A 14625-nucleotide genomic window follows, 5' to 3' on the forward strand; every position below is an offset into this window, starting at 1 on the left:
CCCCCCCCCCCCCCCCCCCGGCTGGATGTCCCCGTTCTATGTGGAAGCAGAGCTCAGCCTCACTTAAAAGGGTCTCCTGGTTAATTCCTGGACCCCCGGAAGAGTGCTTGGAAATCTCCCTTGGACTGTGACCTGTTTCTGGACTTGCTTCCCCCTTCTTTCCCTCCTCTTCTGGCTCTTCTCCACCGTCACCGCATCATGAGAATGCCAGTATATCCTCTGCTGAGCATGCTGTTCCTTGGAGACTCAAAGCTGCCGAGACTGGAGGCACCAGAATGGTGTCGGGTTCTGGGCAGAGGCGGGGGGAGAGGCCTCCTCCCCAGCTCCGTGTCTCACATGGTCACTCACTCTCTGCCTATTAAGACCCTTGGGCAGCTTTATTGGATCCTTTGTGGGGCCCTCGTCATCCAAAGGCCCTGGAGGGGGACCAGGGCATGCCTCTTCATCCCACTTTTCTATTTCTGTCCCTGCCCCCGGTCAAGTCTTCTCTCTGCTCCCAGCCGAAAATTATATGAACGCAGACAACTAGATGCTGGTGAGGGTGGTGATAGGAAGGAGGGTGGTGGCCAGCTAGCCCAAGACGCTCTTCTAATAGTTAAATGCGTATTTCTTGAAATAACAAAATGGAACCAGGCTGTATATATATCATGGGATGACTCACTTAAATTAAAAAAAAATGACACAGGTAGTACTGGAGGGCATTCCCTTAAAAATTCACATGACAGGGGCGCCTGGGTGGCTCAGTTGGTTAAGGGTCCGACTTTGGCTCAGGTTGGTCTCATGGTTGGTGGGTTCGAGCCCCGCGTCGGGCTCTGTGCTGACAGCTCGGAGCCTGGAGCCCGCTTCCGATTCTGTGTCTCCCTCACTCTCTGCCCCTCCCCTCCTCGTGCTCTGTCTCTCTCTCTCTCTCTCTCTCTCTCTCAAAAATAAATAAACATGAAAACAAAAAAACTCACATGACATAGAATTACGTACAGTAAAACATGCAAAAGCAACCCTTCACTAACCCTGAAGTCCTACTGCCATTCCTAGTAGGTAGTCAGGTGTGTATCCTGCCAGATCTTGCCCTGAATCAATCTATCATCTACCTATCCATCATCTATATCTTTCTATAATGTTAATATATAGATGTCTAGAGTTTCTAATATAGATGTCTAGAGTTTCTAAAGTCAATCATACCATGTATATTAAGTTGTGACTTGTCTCTCCCTCAAACATATCTTGAGAATTTTTCATGTCAATACTGATAGATCTACCTAACTTTACAGGTTTTTTTTTTAATTTTTTTTTAACGTTTATTTATTTTTGAGACAGAGAGAGACAGAGCATGAACGGGGGAGGGTCAGAGAGAGGGAGACACAGAATCTGAAACAGGCTCCAGGCTCCAAGCTGTCAGCACAGAGCCCGACGCGGGGCTCGAACCCACGGACCATGAGATCATGACCTGAGCCGAAGTCGGCCGCCCAACCGACTGAGCCACCCAGGCGCCCCCTAACTTTACAGGTTTTAAGCACATTGATGTACCGCGCTTACCCATTCCCTAATTAAAGACCATTTACCCTTCTATAGTATTTTATTTCACAAACAAGGCAACAGTGCCCACCCATCTCTGCACACTTTGTGTAATTCTTTGCGACGGGTTCACAAAAGCACAATGGCTGGTTTCCTGGGTGTGTGCGTCTACACCGGCTGCCCAAACTGCTCTCCAGAAAGGCCCTGCCAGTCCACACCCAACGGTGGTGAGGTGCCTGTCAGCCAACAGCCTTGCCGACATCCGATACTGTCGGTCTTTTTAACGTTTGCCAATCCCATAGACGAAAGAGGGATGCGCTTGCTTAGTCTATACTACGTGTTTAATAATATTTAGTGGAGTTGAGCCTCTCTCTCTCTTTTTTTTTTTTAGAAGTGAAGGCTTTTTTGAGGATTAACTTAAAATTTTTATTTTGCTAGTATTTTTAAAATGTTTATTTTTGAGGGACAGAGAGCCCGAGTGGGGGAGGGGCCGAGAGAGAGAGAGAGGGAGACCCAGCGCCCAGCAGGCTGCAAGCTGTGGGCGCAGAGCCCGATGCCTGGCTCCGTCCCAGGAACTGCGAAATCAAGACCCGCGCCAAAGTCGGAGGCTCAACCTGCTGAGCCACCCAGGCGCCCCAGGGTTGAGCCTCTTTTTTATGCTTGTTGATCACTGAGATGAACCGGTGGAACCGCTTGACCATGCTGCGTCCTTCATCTCCTGGGGAGTCTGCACAGGGTTTCCTTTCGGGCCACTTGAAGCTGTCTCTGCTAACCGGAACATTTCTGTACGACTGTGTTGGTTCATAAATTGGCGCTGGTCCAGGAGGACAGGGGGAGACGAGCAGGGAGGCAGAAGGCTCCAGACCGGCAGGTGGCAGGTGTAACGAGCCCGGGGAACTCGCGCCCGAGGCCCGGTTTTAACGCGAGAGGATCAGGTGCCTGCCTCCCCTCCCCCCACGCCCGCCAGCGTCTTCGGGTTCGTGGAGGGGCCGCTGGCGGTCCCTGCACCGGCCGAGCCCCACCCAAGGGCAGGAGGCGGGGAGGGGCTCCCGCGTCCTCGCGGTGACCTTTCCCCCCACCGCTTCCCCGGGACTGTCGCAGGTGCAGGCCATTTCCCCGCGGCGCTCGGTGGGGTGGGGGAGCAGGGCATCAGGTGTCTGGTGTGGTGGGGCAGACACGTGTTACTACTTTTTTCCTCCGTGCTGGCGGCGGTCAAGACGGCGAGAAGCCCGAGGCGGAGGAGGAAGGCGAAGAGGAAGAGGCGGAGGCTCAGCCAGCGGAGTTGGAGGGTGAGTCGCGTGGGGGCGGCTCCCCGCGAGGAGGGAGGCTGGGGCCCGGTATGGGGGACAGAGGTGGGTGCTGGCCGTTCGGGGCGCATTACCCGTGCCCCGGGGGGCCCGCAGCCAGCGACCACAGACTGGGGGGGCCGGCAGCTGCAGGGGGGCGGCCTCCCCGAGCTCTGGGGCCGAGCTCGCAACTGTGAGCAGGGCCGCCCCTCCCACGGCTCCGGGGAGCACCTGCCTGACCCCTCTGGCCTGGGCCTCGCTTGCCTTGCGACCGCTTCCCTCCCCGCTCTGCCTCTGTGGGTCTGAATCCTCCTGTCCTTTCCCTGGTAAAGGCGACAGTCACGGGATCCAGGGTCTGCCCTCTTCAGTAGGACCTCCTCTTTTATATCTGCAAAGACCCTGTTTCCGAATACAGTCACCTTGTGAATTCCACCCGGTATAGTACATGTCCCCCGGCGCCTCGTCCCTGTGCAAGCGGCGTCCGTGACAGCTCAACACCTGTGCGCTCTGTTGTGTAGCCCAGGCTTCCTTCCCCTCGTGCAAACCACACGCCCCGTTTCTCCTGGCCAGTCCGAGGCAGTAGTGGAGGATTTTACTGCTGATAGAAATGTGTGAGCTGGAGAAGTTGCTGGAAACACACCTGAACGTGCGAGACGCCTGATTCTCTGCAGGCTCCGCTTTTCCTGTAGTGATGCGATGGCTTTAGATTCATGCTAAGGCTGGGTTCTCCTGCGGGTGGCTCTTTTTTCCTTTCCTTTTTTACATTAAAAAAATTTTTTTTCGTGTCTTTGTAGTTGTTGAGTGGTTTCATTTTATTCCTAGTGTATTTCTACCGTTTATCTAATTCAGTTTTCTACTTGTCCTCATTCCTGAAACGATTTATTTTGTCCTTTTTCTGGGCAGCTGCATGTATCTTATTAAATTTTATGAAGTTTTTCAAATTTTAATGTCAGTAGAGTTAACGTCCAGTGTTATCTTAGTTTCAGGTGTATAATATGGTGATGATCAGCCTTCCATACCTCTCACTTAGTTCACCCATCTCCCCCTCCCCCTCCTCCACTCCCATAACCATCAGTGTGTTCTGTGTAGTTAAGAGTCTGTTTCTTGGTTTCTCTCTCTTTTCCTTTTGTTCATCTGTTATGTTTCTTAAATTCCACAGATGAGTGAAATCCTATAGTATTTGTATTTCTCTGACTGACTTATTTCCCTTAGCAGGGTACCCTCTAGTTTCACCCATGTCGTTGCAAGTGGCCAGATTTCATTTTTTCTTATGGCCGAGTCATCCATTGTATCTATATATACACCACATCTTCTTTATCCATTCATCTACAGATGGACACTTGGGCTGCTTCCGTATCTTGGCTATTATAAATACTGCTGCCATAAACCTAGGGATGCATGTATCCCTTTATATTAGCGTCTTTGTCTTTTTTGGATAAATACCCAGTAGTGCCATTGCCGGATCGTAGGATAGTTCTATTAAAATTTTTAACCTTTAAAAAAATTTTTTTAATGTTTATTTATTTTTGACAGAGAGACACAGAGCATGAGCGGGGGGCGGGGGGGAGGGCAGAGAGAGAGGGAGACACAGAATCTGAAACAGGCTCCAGGCTCTGAGCTGTCAGCACAGAGCCCAACGCGGGGCTTGAACCCACGAACCGTGAGATCATGACCTGAGCCAAAGTCGGATGCTCAACCGACCGAGCCACCCAGGCGCCCCTCCAGATGCATTCATTTTAGGCAAAATGTCATTCCTTCCGTAGTACAGATTGAGGGGAGAGGATTACAGGGTTAGAAAATACCATGAGTCCTCAGGGAGGACTAAGTTGGATTTTGACAAGACAGACGGTGGCTATGAGGGCCACAGCCAGCCCTATTTACTGCGGGGCTCTAATCTTGTCGAGAGACACATCCATTTCAGCACCAGTCAGTCTCTGAACAGGAAGGACATCTGTGGAAGGACGCCGCTTGGACACAAAGGCCAGGGAGGTCTTTTCAACAAAGCAAATTAATATTACTTCCAAATCAATAATTAAATGTATTTTTTCTTTTTGTGGTAAAATATACATAAAACCATTTAAAAATTTTTGTTTATTTTTCAAATTTATTTATTTTGAGAGAAAGAAGGAAGAAGAGACGGCGGGGGGGGGGGCACGTACCACCGGGGGGGAGAGGTGCAGAGAGAGAGAGGGAGACCGAGAATCCCAAGCAGGCTCTGTGCTGACAGCGGGGCTTGGTCTCACGAACTGTGAGATCATGACCAGAGCTGAGATCAAGAGTCAGATGCTTAACTCATTGAGCCCCAAAACTTACCATTTTAACCACTTCTAGGTATACAGCTCAGTGGCACTGCATTTATTTGGTGCATTTGTTAGCGCGTTTTTGGCTACAGGCTGTTACTGGTGCTCTAATCCCGTTGGTGCTGCTGGCTTTATACCATTTCCTCTGCTGGTGGGTGTGCCGGGCACTTAACCTCACCATAATCGGATCCTCGAGTCTGACCAGTAGCTGTTATCATTCCCATTTTACAGATGAGAACATCAATAGTAGACCAGTAGACCCCACACGTTGATTTGATTCGAAAGCCACGATGGCTCCTCACGGTGCCTTTTGCAGCAAGAGCCAAACCGTTTGGGAAAAGCTCTCCCTTCCCTGTAATTACTGGGTTTCTCAGAAACTCTCAGGGCTGTGACGGGTTCTGAGGGTTCCAGATCCACACTGATAACAGACTTGAGAGAGATACATTCGTTTTACTTAGATTACCTTTCTTTTCATCCCCCACAAGTTTCGAGTTTCAGAGTGAAGATAGAGTATGTGCTAGTATGTTAGCTATAATTCTCATCCTAATAATAAAACTCCCCTTTAAGTGAAAACCTCAGAGAAATCACTCACTGGACACTGTCGCTGGAACATGCACAGACACACATGCATACACGTGAAATTTCCGACCGAGAACCCACCCAGCAAAAATACAAACGGCTTTCGTCGTTATAACGTACGTCGAGGCTGCGATTCGTTTGTCCAAAATGTACACGGAGCTTTTAGATACCATGACTATTGAACGAAATAATGCTGCCGTACAAGATGCAGGTCTGGCCTCGATGGTAGGAAATCTATTCTGATTATTTCATTTTGCACCCTGAACGATATTTTGCAGCCAAGAATTTGCAACTGAGAAACGATTCCGCAGATCAGCTTGTATTAGGCATCGGGGATGAAGAAGTCGACAAAGAGAGTTTAGAAGACCTGCCCGTCAAGGTAGGCGTGGCTCCTTCCCCTCCTTGCTGGGGTAACGGGAATGCCATACCCTGTGATGGGTCTGGGTAAGTGACAGTTCATGCGAGGAACATATTTGGAACGGAGACGATAGAATCCTGTGTTGGGAGTCCCCACAACTACCCTCAGGTTGGATGGTTCGCTAGAATGACTCCCAGGACCCAGAAAAACGTTTATACTCAAGGCTATAGTTTATTTCAGTGAGAGGAGGCCGCGTAGAATCAACAAAGAGAAAGGTACGTGGAGCAGAGTCCGGGAGAGAAGGGACCCGAGCCTCCTTCAGGGTGGCGTGGGGGTGCTGCTGCTCCCAGCACGTAGGAGAGCACACGGGAAGTTTTGCTGGTCAGGGAAGCTCACTCAAGCCTTGGCGTCCAGTGTTTCAATGGAGGGCGGGGGGTCTGTCACGTGGGCATGAAGGGTCAGTCTCTAGGTCGCGGGAAGTCAGACCGATGTAGTGTGTCCAGGGCCCCAGGCCAACAAAACCAGGCATTCACCACCAATCACGTTGCTAGTCTAAACTATCTTTGTACCCCAGGTGTAGACAAAGTCTAAACTATCTTTGTACCCCAGGTGTCCATCAGGTGGGACATTCCAAGAACAGAGGTTATCACCTGGGAACCGGCAAAGGGCCAGCCTGAAAACCTTTGGGATCTGCAGAGTTTGGACAACCCAGGCCTGCGGCCGAGTTAACCTTTTCCCAAATCCCAGAGGTGGAGCTTAAAAGCTGGGATGTGAGCATTTAGCCCGGCCTGTGCTAAGTGAAATGACTAACTGCTCCATGAATATACCCTACCCCCCAAACCAAATGGAAGCCGGCTTGTTGCAATTTACAAGCTAGGAAAGGGCTCAGTCTGGACATTTCCCGGGTCGGTTTATTCCCGTGTGGCTGCGCTGGCCAATTAACAGCAGAGTCAGACTGAGTGTTCAAGCCTGGGTCCTTCATGGTGCGCGGTCCCCCCGTGTCGGCCGGGGGGACCAGAACGCACTGAGAGGAGTGCTCGGGGCACTCGAACGTTAGGTTTTCTGGGTGAGCAGATGTATCTCAGCCCGTTGATGTTTGGTTCCCCATGTTCCAGAGAACCGTTAAGCACATCGTGGAAAAGACATATCTCCATGTGCTTTGTACTCCCGTTCCTGAGGAGTTCCTGGACCAGAATGTGGTGTATTTTCTCCGAAATACAAAAGGTATAGTTCTAGTGTGTGTGTGAGTGTGGGTGTGTATGCACGTGGGGGTGTCTCTGTGAGATTCTTTATTTTTACGCTTTCTTGAGAATACAACTCTTTTTTTTTTTAGTACGATCGATCCTCAGTATTCACGGATTCCATATCTGCAAATTCACCTACTCGCATTTTTTTCGTAACCCCCAAATCAGTACCTGCAGTCGCTTTGAGGTCATTCGGGGCCAGGCACAGGATGGGGAAACTTCTGAGTCCCCCCGTGTGCCTGTTCCCAGCTGAGGGCGAACGCGGTGACAACGTTTTAACTTTTGTAAACAACTGTTCTTACTGTGATCTCTTTGGTGCCACGGTTTTCACATTCTTTTGTGCTTCTTGTTGGCGATTTCACTGTTTAAAATGGCCTCAAGCGTAGTAGTGAAGCACCATATTCCTGAGTGCAAGAAGGCTGTGACGGGGCCCCAGACGACACAGGTGTATTAGGTACACTTCGATCAGCTGTCAGTTAAAGTGTCAGCTGAGGTCCATGCTAGTGAATCAACAGCGTATGTTGAATAAGGTGTTTCTTTTTTAAGTTTATTCATTTATTTTGAGGGGGGGGAAGAGAGAGAGAGAGAGGGAGGGAGGGAGAGAACATGAGCAGAGGAGGGGCAGAGAGAGAGAATCCCAAGCAGGCTCTGCACCGTCAGCACGGAGCCTGATGCAGGGCTTGGACTCATGAACCACAAAATCATGATCTGGGCTGAAACCAAGAGTTGGACGCTTAACCGACTGAGCCAGCCAGGTACCCCTAAATAAGGTATCTTTACACAGAAACGCACATAAAGCAAGGTTACGTGTTGAAGGCTGATAAAGATGTGACCGGAGGAGTGCCTGGGTGTTTCGGTCGGTTGAGTGTCTGACTCTTGATTTCGGCTCAGGTCATGATCCTGGGGTCCTGGGATCAAGCCCTGTGCCTGCTTGTCATTGTCTCTCTCCCGCAATTGCATGGGCTCTCTCTCTCTCTCTCTCTCTCTCTCAATCTTTCAAGAAAGAAAGGAAGAAAGAAGAAAGAAAGGGAAGGGGTGAGGAAGAGAGGGAGGGAGGAAAGAAACATGACCAGAGGGGCACCTGGGTGGCTCAGTCGGTTAAGTGTCCAACTTTGTTTCAGGTCATGATCTCACAGTTCATGAGTTCGAGCCCCGCATCAGGCTCTGTGCTGACAGTGCAGAGCCTGCTTAGGATCCTCTCTCTCTCTCCCTCTCTCTCTTCCCCTCCCCCACTTGCATTTTTCTCTCTCTCAAAATAAGTAAGTCACCTTAAAAAAATGTGACCAGAGGCTGCAGAAACCTGACCTCATATGTCCTGTAGGAGCAGTGGTTCAGTATGCGCTAATTCCTCGTTGGAGGTGACCTCACAGAGCAGAACTCCCACAAATGAGAGTTGACTGTATAAATACATTCTTAGTTCTTTTGTAACAATTAAAGGGAGATGCAAACTGTTGTGGCCCTGAGTTAGAAGAAGAGCTTTGGGGCTTTGTCCACGTGGGCTGTGTGATTTAAAGCCGAGGGGCCGCTTGGAGGCCACGTTCATCCCGCAGGGTGACTTCCGGGCGGGATGTTCCCTCTGTGCATTCCTGCTGCCCTCGTCCATCCTGGGTGCCACCTGGGTGCTTCTGGTGACACCCCCGTCCCCCCAGTGGTTGTCACTCTCGTGTCTCTTCTGACCCCTGGCTCCTCCTCTTGCCTCATTCGATTCGGGCTGACTGCCCACGCTTCCTGCCTGCACGTCCCCCCAGGCTGCGCATACGTAGCTACGTTTTCACGACTCCCCGTAAATCCTAGAACAAGCATTATGTTGCGTTCTTTTTCTCTCTTCTGAACTTTGATGGCGTTTTGGGTCGGGGCCTCCCTGCCGGGTGACTCTGCCCACGTAGGCGGGAACCAGAAGTAGGGAAGACAGCTTGTAGAGGCTCGTGCCCCCTCATCCCTGCTCAGTGCTCTCCTCCAGGACAGCACCTGCCACGGCGCACAGGCCGCCAGCCGGGCAGCAGCCGCGTCTCCTCGGATTTCATCACTGGGCCTTCTCGTCGTCTTTGTGTCTCGCCGTTTCTCTTCTGTCGAGATCAGCCTCTCTTTCTCCTCTGCTCTGGGTTCTTAGGTTCTTTCCCCTTAAAATAAATTTACATAAGTAAAGAAGAGTTTGCTGTAAAGAAGCGTATTAAGGAGAGAATGTCTACACAGCTGTGGGACCAAAGCCAGTGAGGTAACTGCCTTGGTTGGTGTATCTGCGGTGTTTCCCGGTTAGATTGAGGGATGGGCCCAAGTGACCTTCAAAATGTGTACCGTGCAGGTGGAGTAAAGACATGTAAAATAAAACGCGGTTGGAGAATAGGCTGTTACCAAATCTGTCTTTAAAAATACCTGTGACTCTGGGGCGCCTGGGTGGCTCAGTCGGTTAAGCGTCCGACTTCGGCTCAGGTCATGACCTCAAGGCTTGTGAATTCGAGCCCCGCATCAGGTTCTGTGCTGGCAGCTCAGAGCCTGGAGCCTGCTTTGGAGTCTGTGCCTCCTTCCTTCTGCCTCTTCCCCAGTGCGCGCTCGCTCTCGCGCGCTCTCTCTCTCTCTCTCTCTCTCTCTCTCTCTCAAAAATAAGTAAACATTAAGAAAATTAAAAAAAAATAAGAAAAAAATACCCATGACTCGGGCGCCTGGGTGTCTCAGTCGGCTGAGCATCCGACTTCAGCTCAGGTCATGATCTCATGGTTCATGAGTTCGAGCCCCACGTGGGGCTCTGTGCTGACAGCTCAGAGCCTGGAGCCTGCTTCGGATTCTGTGTCTCCCTCTCTCTCTGCCCCTCCCCAGCTTGCTTTCTCTCTGTCTCTCAAAAAGTAAATGAACATTAAATAAATACCCATGACTCAAAAAGGACTCTGGTGATGAACTGGGGAGGCATCGCTGGGAGTGGGGACCCAGGGAGAGCAAGGAACCCAGCAAATATTTCCAGAAAATGCTACTGTTTCTATTCTTGTCTGACTTCAGACAACTCCAGCCAGATCCTCCAGTCTGTGCAGCTCTGTGAACCACAATGTGTAGGGTTTCTTTTGATGTGTCAGCGGCTGAGGGAGTCGTTTGCACAGACATTAGCATCATGTTGAGCCTGTGCCTGGAACATTCGTTGGTAGCTCCTCGGGAAGAAGGAGCAGATTCCTTGGAAGGTCCAGATACACTTGGAAGGTTCACTGCCTGCCACTTCCCCACGCGTCTCACCCTCTGAATCTGTTCCCACACAGAGATGATCTCTGAAGCTACCAACATGAAGGAAGCCATGGAGATCATGCCCGAGACCCTGGAGTATGGAATTATCAACGCTAACGTGCTTCATCTTCTGAAGAATATCATATGTCAGGTAACTGTGGAGAAAGGGAAGGGACCTCAGCATTTTGTAAGACTAAGCCCATTTGATTCATTTACTCCGCAAGTAATGAATATCCAGCCGGTGCCTCCGTGGGCCCTGGTGGCAGAGCGGCGAGGAGCACGGACTAGGTCTCTGTGCTCCAGGAGCTTATTCTGGGGAAGGACACGAAACACAGATTCATAAACTGGAAAATATCAGACATTGACAAGTGGCATGAGTGAAATGAACCCTAGTAATGTGATAGAAATGGACTGTGTGTGTGTGCAGGGAGTGGTGGTAAGGGATGGCCTCACTGAGGAGGGGATGTCTGATAGGCAAACAATAAAAAAAGAATCTCACGAGCAGGCTATTCTAATGACAAGTTGTTACGGAAGTGTCATTAGGGAAGTGTGATAGGGTGGGGTTGAGGTGGTCAGGAAAGGCCCCTTTGAGGGCATGGCATTGAATTGAGGGCTGAATCAGGTGAAGGGGTCAGACCTGTGAAGATCTGGGGGGGAAAGAGCGTCCTGGGCAGGGAAGATAGCTTGTGCAAAGGTCCTGAGGCAGGAGCAGACATAGGCTGGTCCAGGAACAGAGGGAGGGCCTGTGCAGCTAGAGAGTAGTGAGGAAAGTTGGAAAGGAGGGTAGGTTTTCAGCAGGGGACTAACATGATCTGGTTGGCATCGTTCCTCTGGCTGTTGTGTGGAAATCGTACTGTGGGAGCGAGGGTGAGGGCCGAAGGCAAGAGTGGACCAGTTGGAGTCTGTGGAAGTGTCTGTGGAGGGGGATGGTTGTCTAGACTGGAGTTCAATCAGGGGAGGGAGTGGGAGGCAGGCCGTGTCAAGAATCTGTTTTGCTGGGGAGAGGGCCAATGGGGCTTGCTGGTGACTTGGGTATGGAGGTTTTGGAAAATGGAGAGTCACGAGGGACTCCCTAGGGTTCGGTTGGGGATGAGCAGCCGGGCGGGTCACTAGGGAGATGGGTGAGGATAGAAACCAATCTGGAGGGAAAGCCAAGAACTCTCTGGACATTTGAGCTGAGGTGTGAGGGGCTCAGGGAGAACTCAGGGCATTCCTCTGGAAAATATTTATTGAGCACCTACCGTATTCCACTGAGCGAACAACTCGGCCAAGATCTGCCTCTCGGAGTGCTCGTTCTAGTCAGGAAGGCTTACATTAAACAGGATCTGTGAGAGAATCTGTTCGGTTGAGTCTTGAACAGCATGATTTGAACCACACGGGTCCACTTCTATGTGGATTTTTTCCAATAAATACGGTATAGTGTTGTAAATGTATTTTCCTTCTCAATAACAGTTTTTCCTCGAGCTTTAAAATTTTTTAACATTTATTTATTTTGGACAGAGAGAGAGAGAGACAGAGACAGAGACAGAGACGGGGCATGAGCGGGGGAGGGGCAGAGAGAGAGGGAGACACAGAATCAGAAGCAGGCTCAGGCTCCGAGCCGTCAGCACAGAGCCCGACGCGGGGCTTGAACTCACGGACCGTGAGATCATGACCTGAGTTGAAGTCGGAAGCTCAACCGACTCAGCCACCCAGGCGCCCCTCTTCTAGCTTGCTTTATTGTTAAGCATACCGTATATAACACATGGAACATACTGATAAGTATTAATCGACAGGTGATGTTATCGGCAAGGCTTCCGTCAACAGGCTGCTCTTAGTTAAGATTTAGAGAGTCAAACGTCATACGTGGATTTTCTTTTTTTTATTTTTATTTTTATTAAAAAAAAATTTTTTTTAACGTTTTATTTATTTTTGAGACAGAGACAGAGCATGAACAGGGGAGGGGCAGAGAGAGAGAGGGAGACACAGAATCGGAAGCAGGCTCCAGGCTCTGAGCCATCAGCCCAGAGTCCGACGCAGGGCTTGAACTCACGGACCGCGAGATCGTGACCTGAGCTGAAGTCGGACGCTTAACCGACTGAGCCACCCAGGCGCCCCAATACGTGGATTTTCAACTGCACGGAGGGGGCGTTGGCATCCTCACCCTTGCGTTGTTCAAAGGTGAAAGGTAGCGTGCTCAATAGTGATGGGAGTTAAGAAAGACGAGGTTGGGAAGGGGGTAAGAAATACTGGCAGGTGGTAAAGGTAAGGGTTTTGAAGTTTTAGGCCGGGTGGCCAGGAACACCTCAATAGCATTTTTTACCAAGACCATTGCACTTGGCTCCTGATAGACCCCGGCCGCTGCCCTCACCCCTACGTTACTTTATCCACGTGCCAGCCAGAGTGTGGCGATGGTGCGAGGCCAAGGGGCTGGATAGAAGCAACCAAGGGAGAGGCCGCCGGAGGAGGGGATGGGGGGAGGGGGAGCGCTAGGGGCAGGGTGACACGGCACCCGTTTACCATTTTGAAAATTGGGCAAATAAAGGGTCCAGGTGTTTATTCTGCCTCTTCTACGTGAAATGCACTGGGTAATTAAGTAGTAGATGAGAGAAGCGTCTCTTTATAAAAGCATTTCAGCTATAAAATAAAGAAGTGTTAGGATGAGACTATTTCGGTTGTGTGGCTCCCAGAGGTTCGTGGATCTTTTCATCGAACAAGCGGACGCTACCATCCGAAAGGAGAGAAAACCAGACATTGTCTCCTGAGCATTGCTGTTAGTCTTGGTAGAGGGATTCTGACGGAGTGTCTGGACACAGTGGGAGATACGGAGCGCACGGGGACACAGTGTGTGTCACTGGGAGTGTGCAGTCAGCAGAACCCAGACTGGGAATCCGCAGGTCAAACATCCTGGGTTCTTCAGTAAATCGGAAGTGCATGTACATCGTCCTCAACGATGGACCAAAGTTTAAGAAGAAAAGGCAAAGCTACAAGCCCAAACCCAAACTCAACCAACCAACCATCCAACTGACCCACAGGCATTTAAATGGATGAGGGAGGGCACAAGTGAGCAAGGGGCAGAGAGACAGGGAGAGAGAGAGAGAATCCCACAAGGGGCAGAGAGAGAGAGAGAGAGAATAGTGGGGCTCATGTTCACCCGAAGCGGGACTCGAACTCACCAACAGTGAGATCATGACCTGAGCTGAAGTCCGATCCTCAACCAGCTGAGCCACCCAGGCGTCCCATCCCCCTCCCTATTTTAACCTCCACATGAACTAGCTTGGCCCTGAGCTGACGACTCTTCAGCTGTTTGTGTGGCCGGTGACCTAAAGAAATACAGTATGCTGATCTGGACAGTCACCTCGCGCTTGGGTCATGTTCTCCTCCTGGGGTCGTGTTAGGTCAAACAACATTTCTCTGTCTTTAGGTCTGTGCTCTGGGCTCGAGTTCTCTCCACTTTGTTGCCATTATCTGTGCCGCCTCTCACAGAACATTCGAAGCCGGGGGCCGCGGAAGTGCATGAGTTATTGGACATGACATTGATTCGTCTCATAAACTTGACGTTTCAGGTTTTCATGCCAGCTCTGTCCTTCAATCAGCACAAGGATGCGGCCACGGGATTTGCGTCCGAGAAAATCTCGGACTCTTCCGAGTATGAAGCGGGGCTCCCTAGTGTGCCCGGGGAAACGTATCACAGCATGCAGTTAATACGGGATGAATTTTTAATGAACGTCCAGAAATTTGCAAATAATATTCAAAGGACAATGCAGCAACTGGAAGGTAAGCTTCATGTTTTCTTCTGTTTCGTTACGCGTGGGAATGTCCTTTAGGAAGGCGACGTAAGAGTCCAGGAGTCTTGTTTTCATTTGTAATCATTCTTTTTTCTCCGCCCACCATCTGAGCGACCCCGAGCTGGAAGGAAGATGCACAGAGAAACAACGAATCCTTGTCCTCAAGGGTCTTATCGTCTGGTGCACAAGGAACTGTGGCAGATGAGAGCTTGGGAAAGCTATTAGGACTTTTAGGGTTTGGAGGAGGGAGACCTTGTGGCGGAAGCAGGAGGAAATCACAGGAGACTTCCTGAAGGAGGTGGCATTTGACCTCCTCTGAATGGACAGCAGAGCGTTAGTAGGTGGCGTTGGGGAGCAAGGGCATTTCGGGCA

The 14625-nt window shown here is 50.5% G+C and overlaps 1 protein-coding gene across 1 annotated transcript in view; it reads left to right on the forward strand.

Moving 5' to 3' along the window:
* The window catches only part of DNAH10 (dynein axonemal heavy chain 10), a 144042-nt gene that overhangs the window by 565 nt on the left and 128852 nt on the right, over positions 1 to 14625 (forward strand). Inside the window, exons 2-6 of the mRNA XM_040444042.1 lie at positions 2730 to 2801; positions 5956 to 6056; positions 7151 to 7259; positions 10522 to 10637; positions 14032 to 14242. Coding sequence (XP_040299976.1) covers positions 2730 to 2801; positions 5956 to 6056; positions 7151 to 7259; positions 10522 to 10637; positions 14032 to 14242 — 609 coding nt within the window. The remainder of the gene's footprint in view (positions 1 to 2729; positions 2802 to 5955; positions 6057 to 7150; positions 7260 to 10521; positions 10638 to 14031; positions 14243 to 14625) is intronic.

This window comes from Herpailurus yagouaroundi, unplaced genomic scaffold (genome assembly GCF_014898765.1).
Source record: "Herpailurus yagouaroundi ecotype Mexico unplaced genomic scaffold, PumYag 191, whole genome shotgun sequence".
NCBI lineage: Eukaryota > Metazoa > Chordata > Mammalia > Carnivora > Felidae > Herpailurus > Herpailurus yagouaroundi.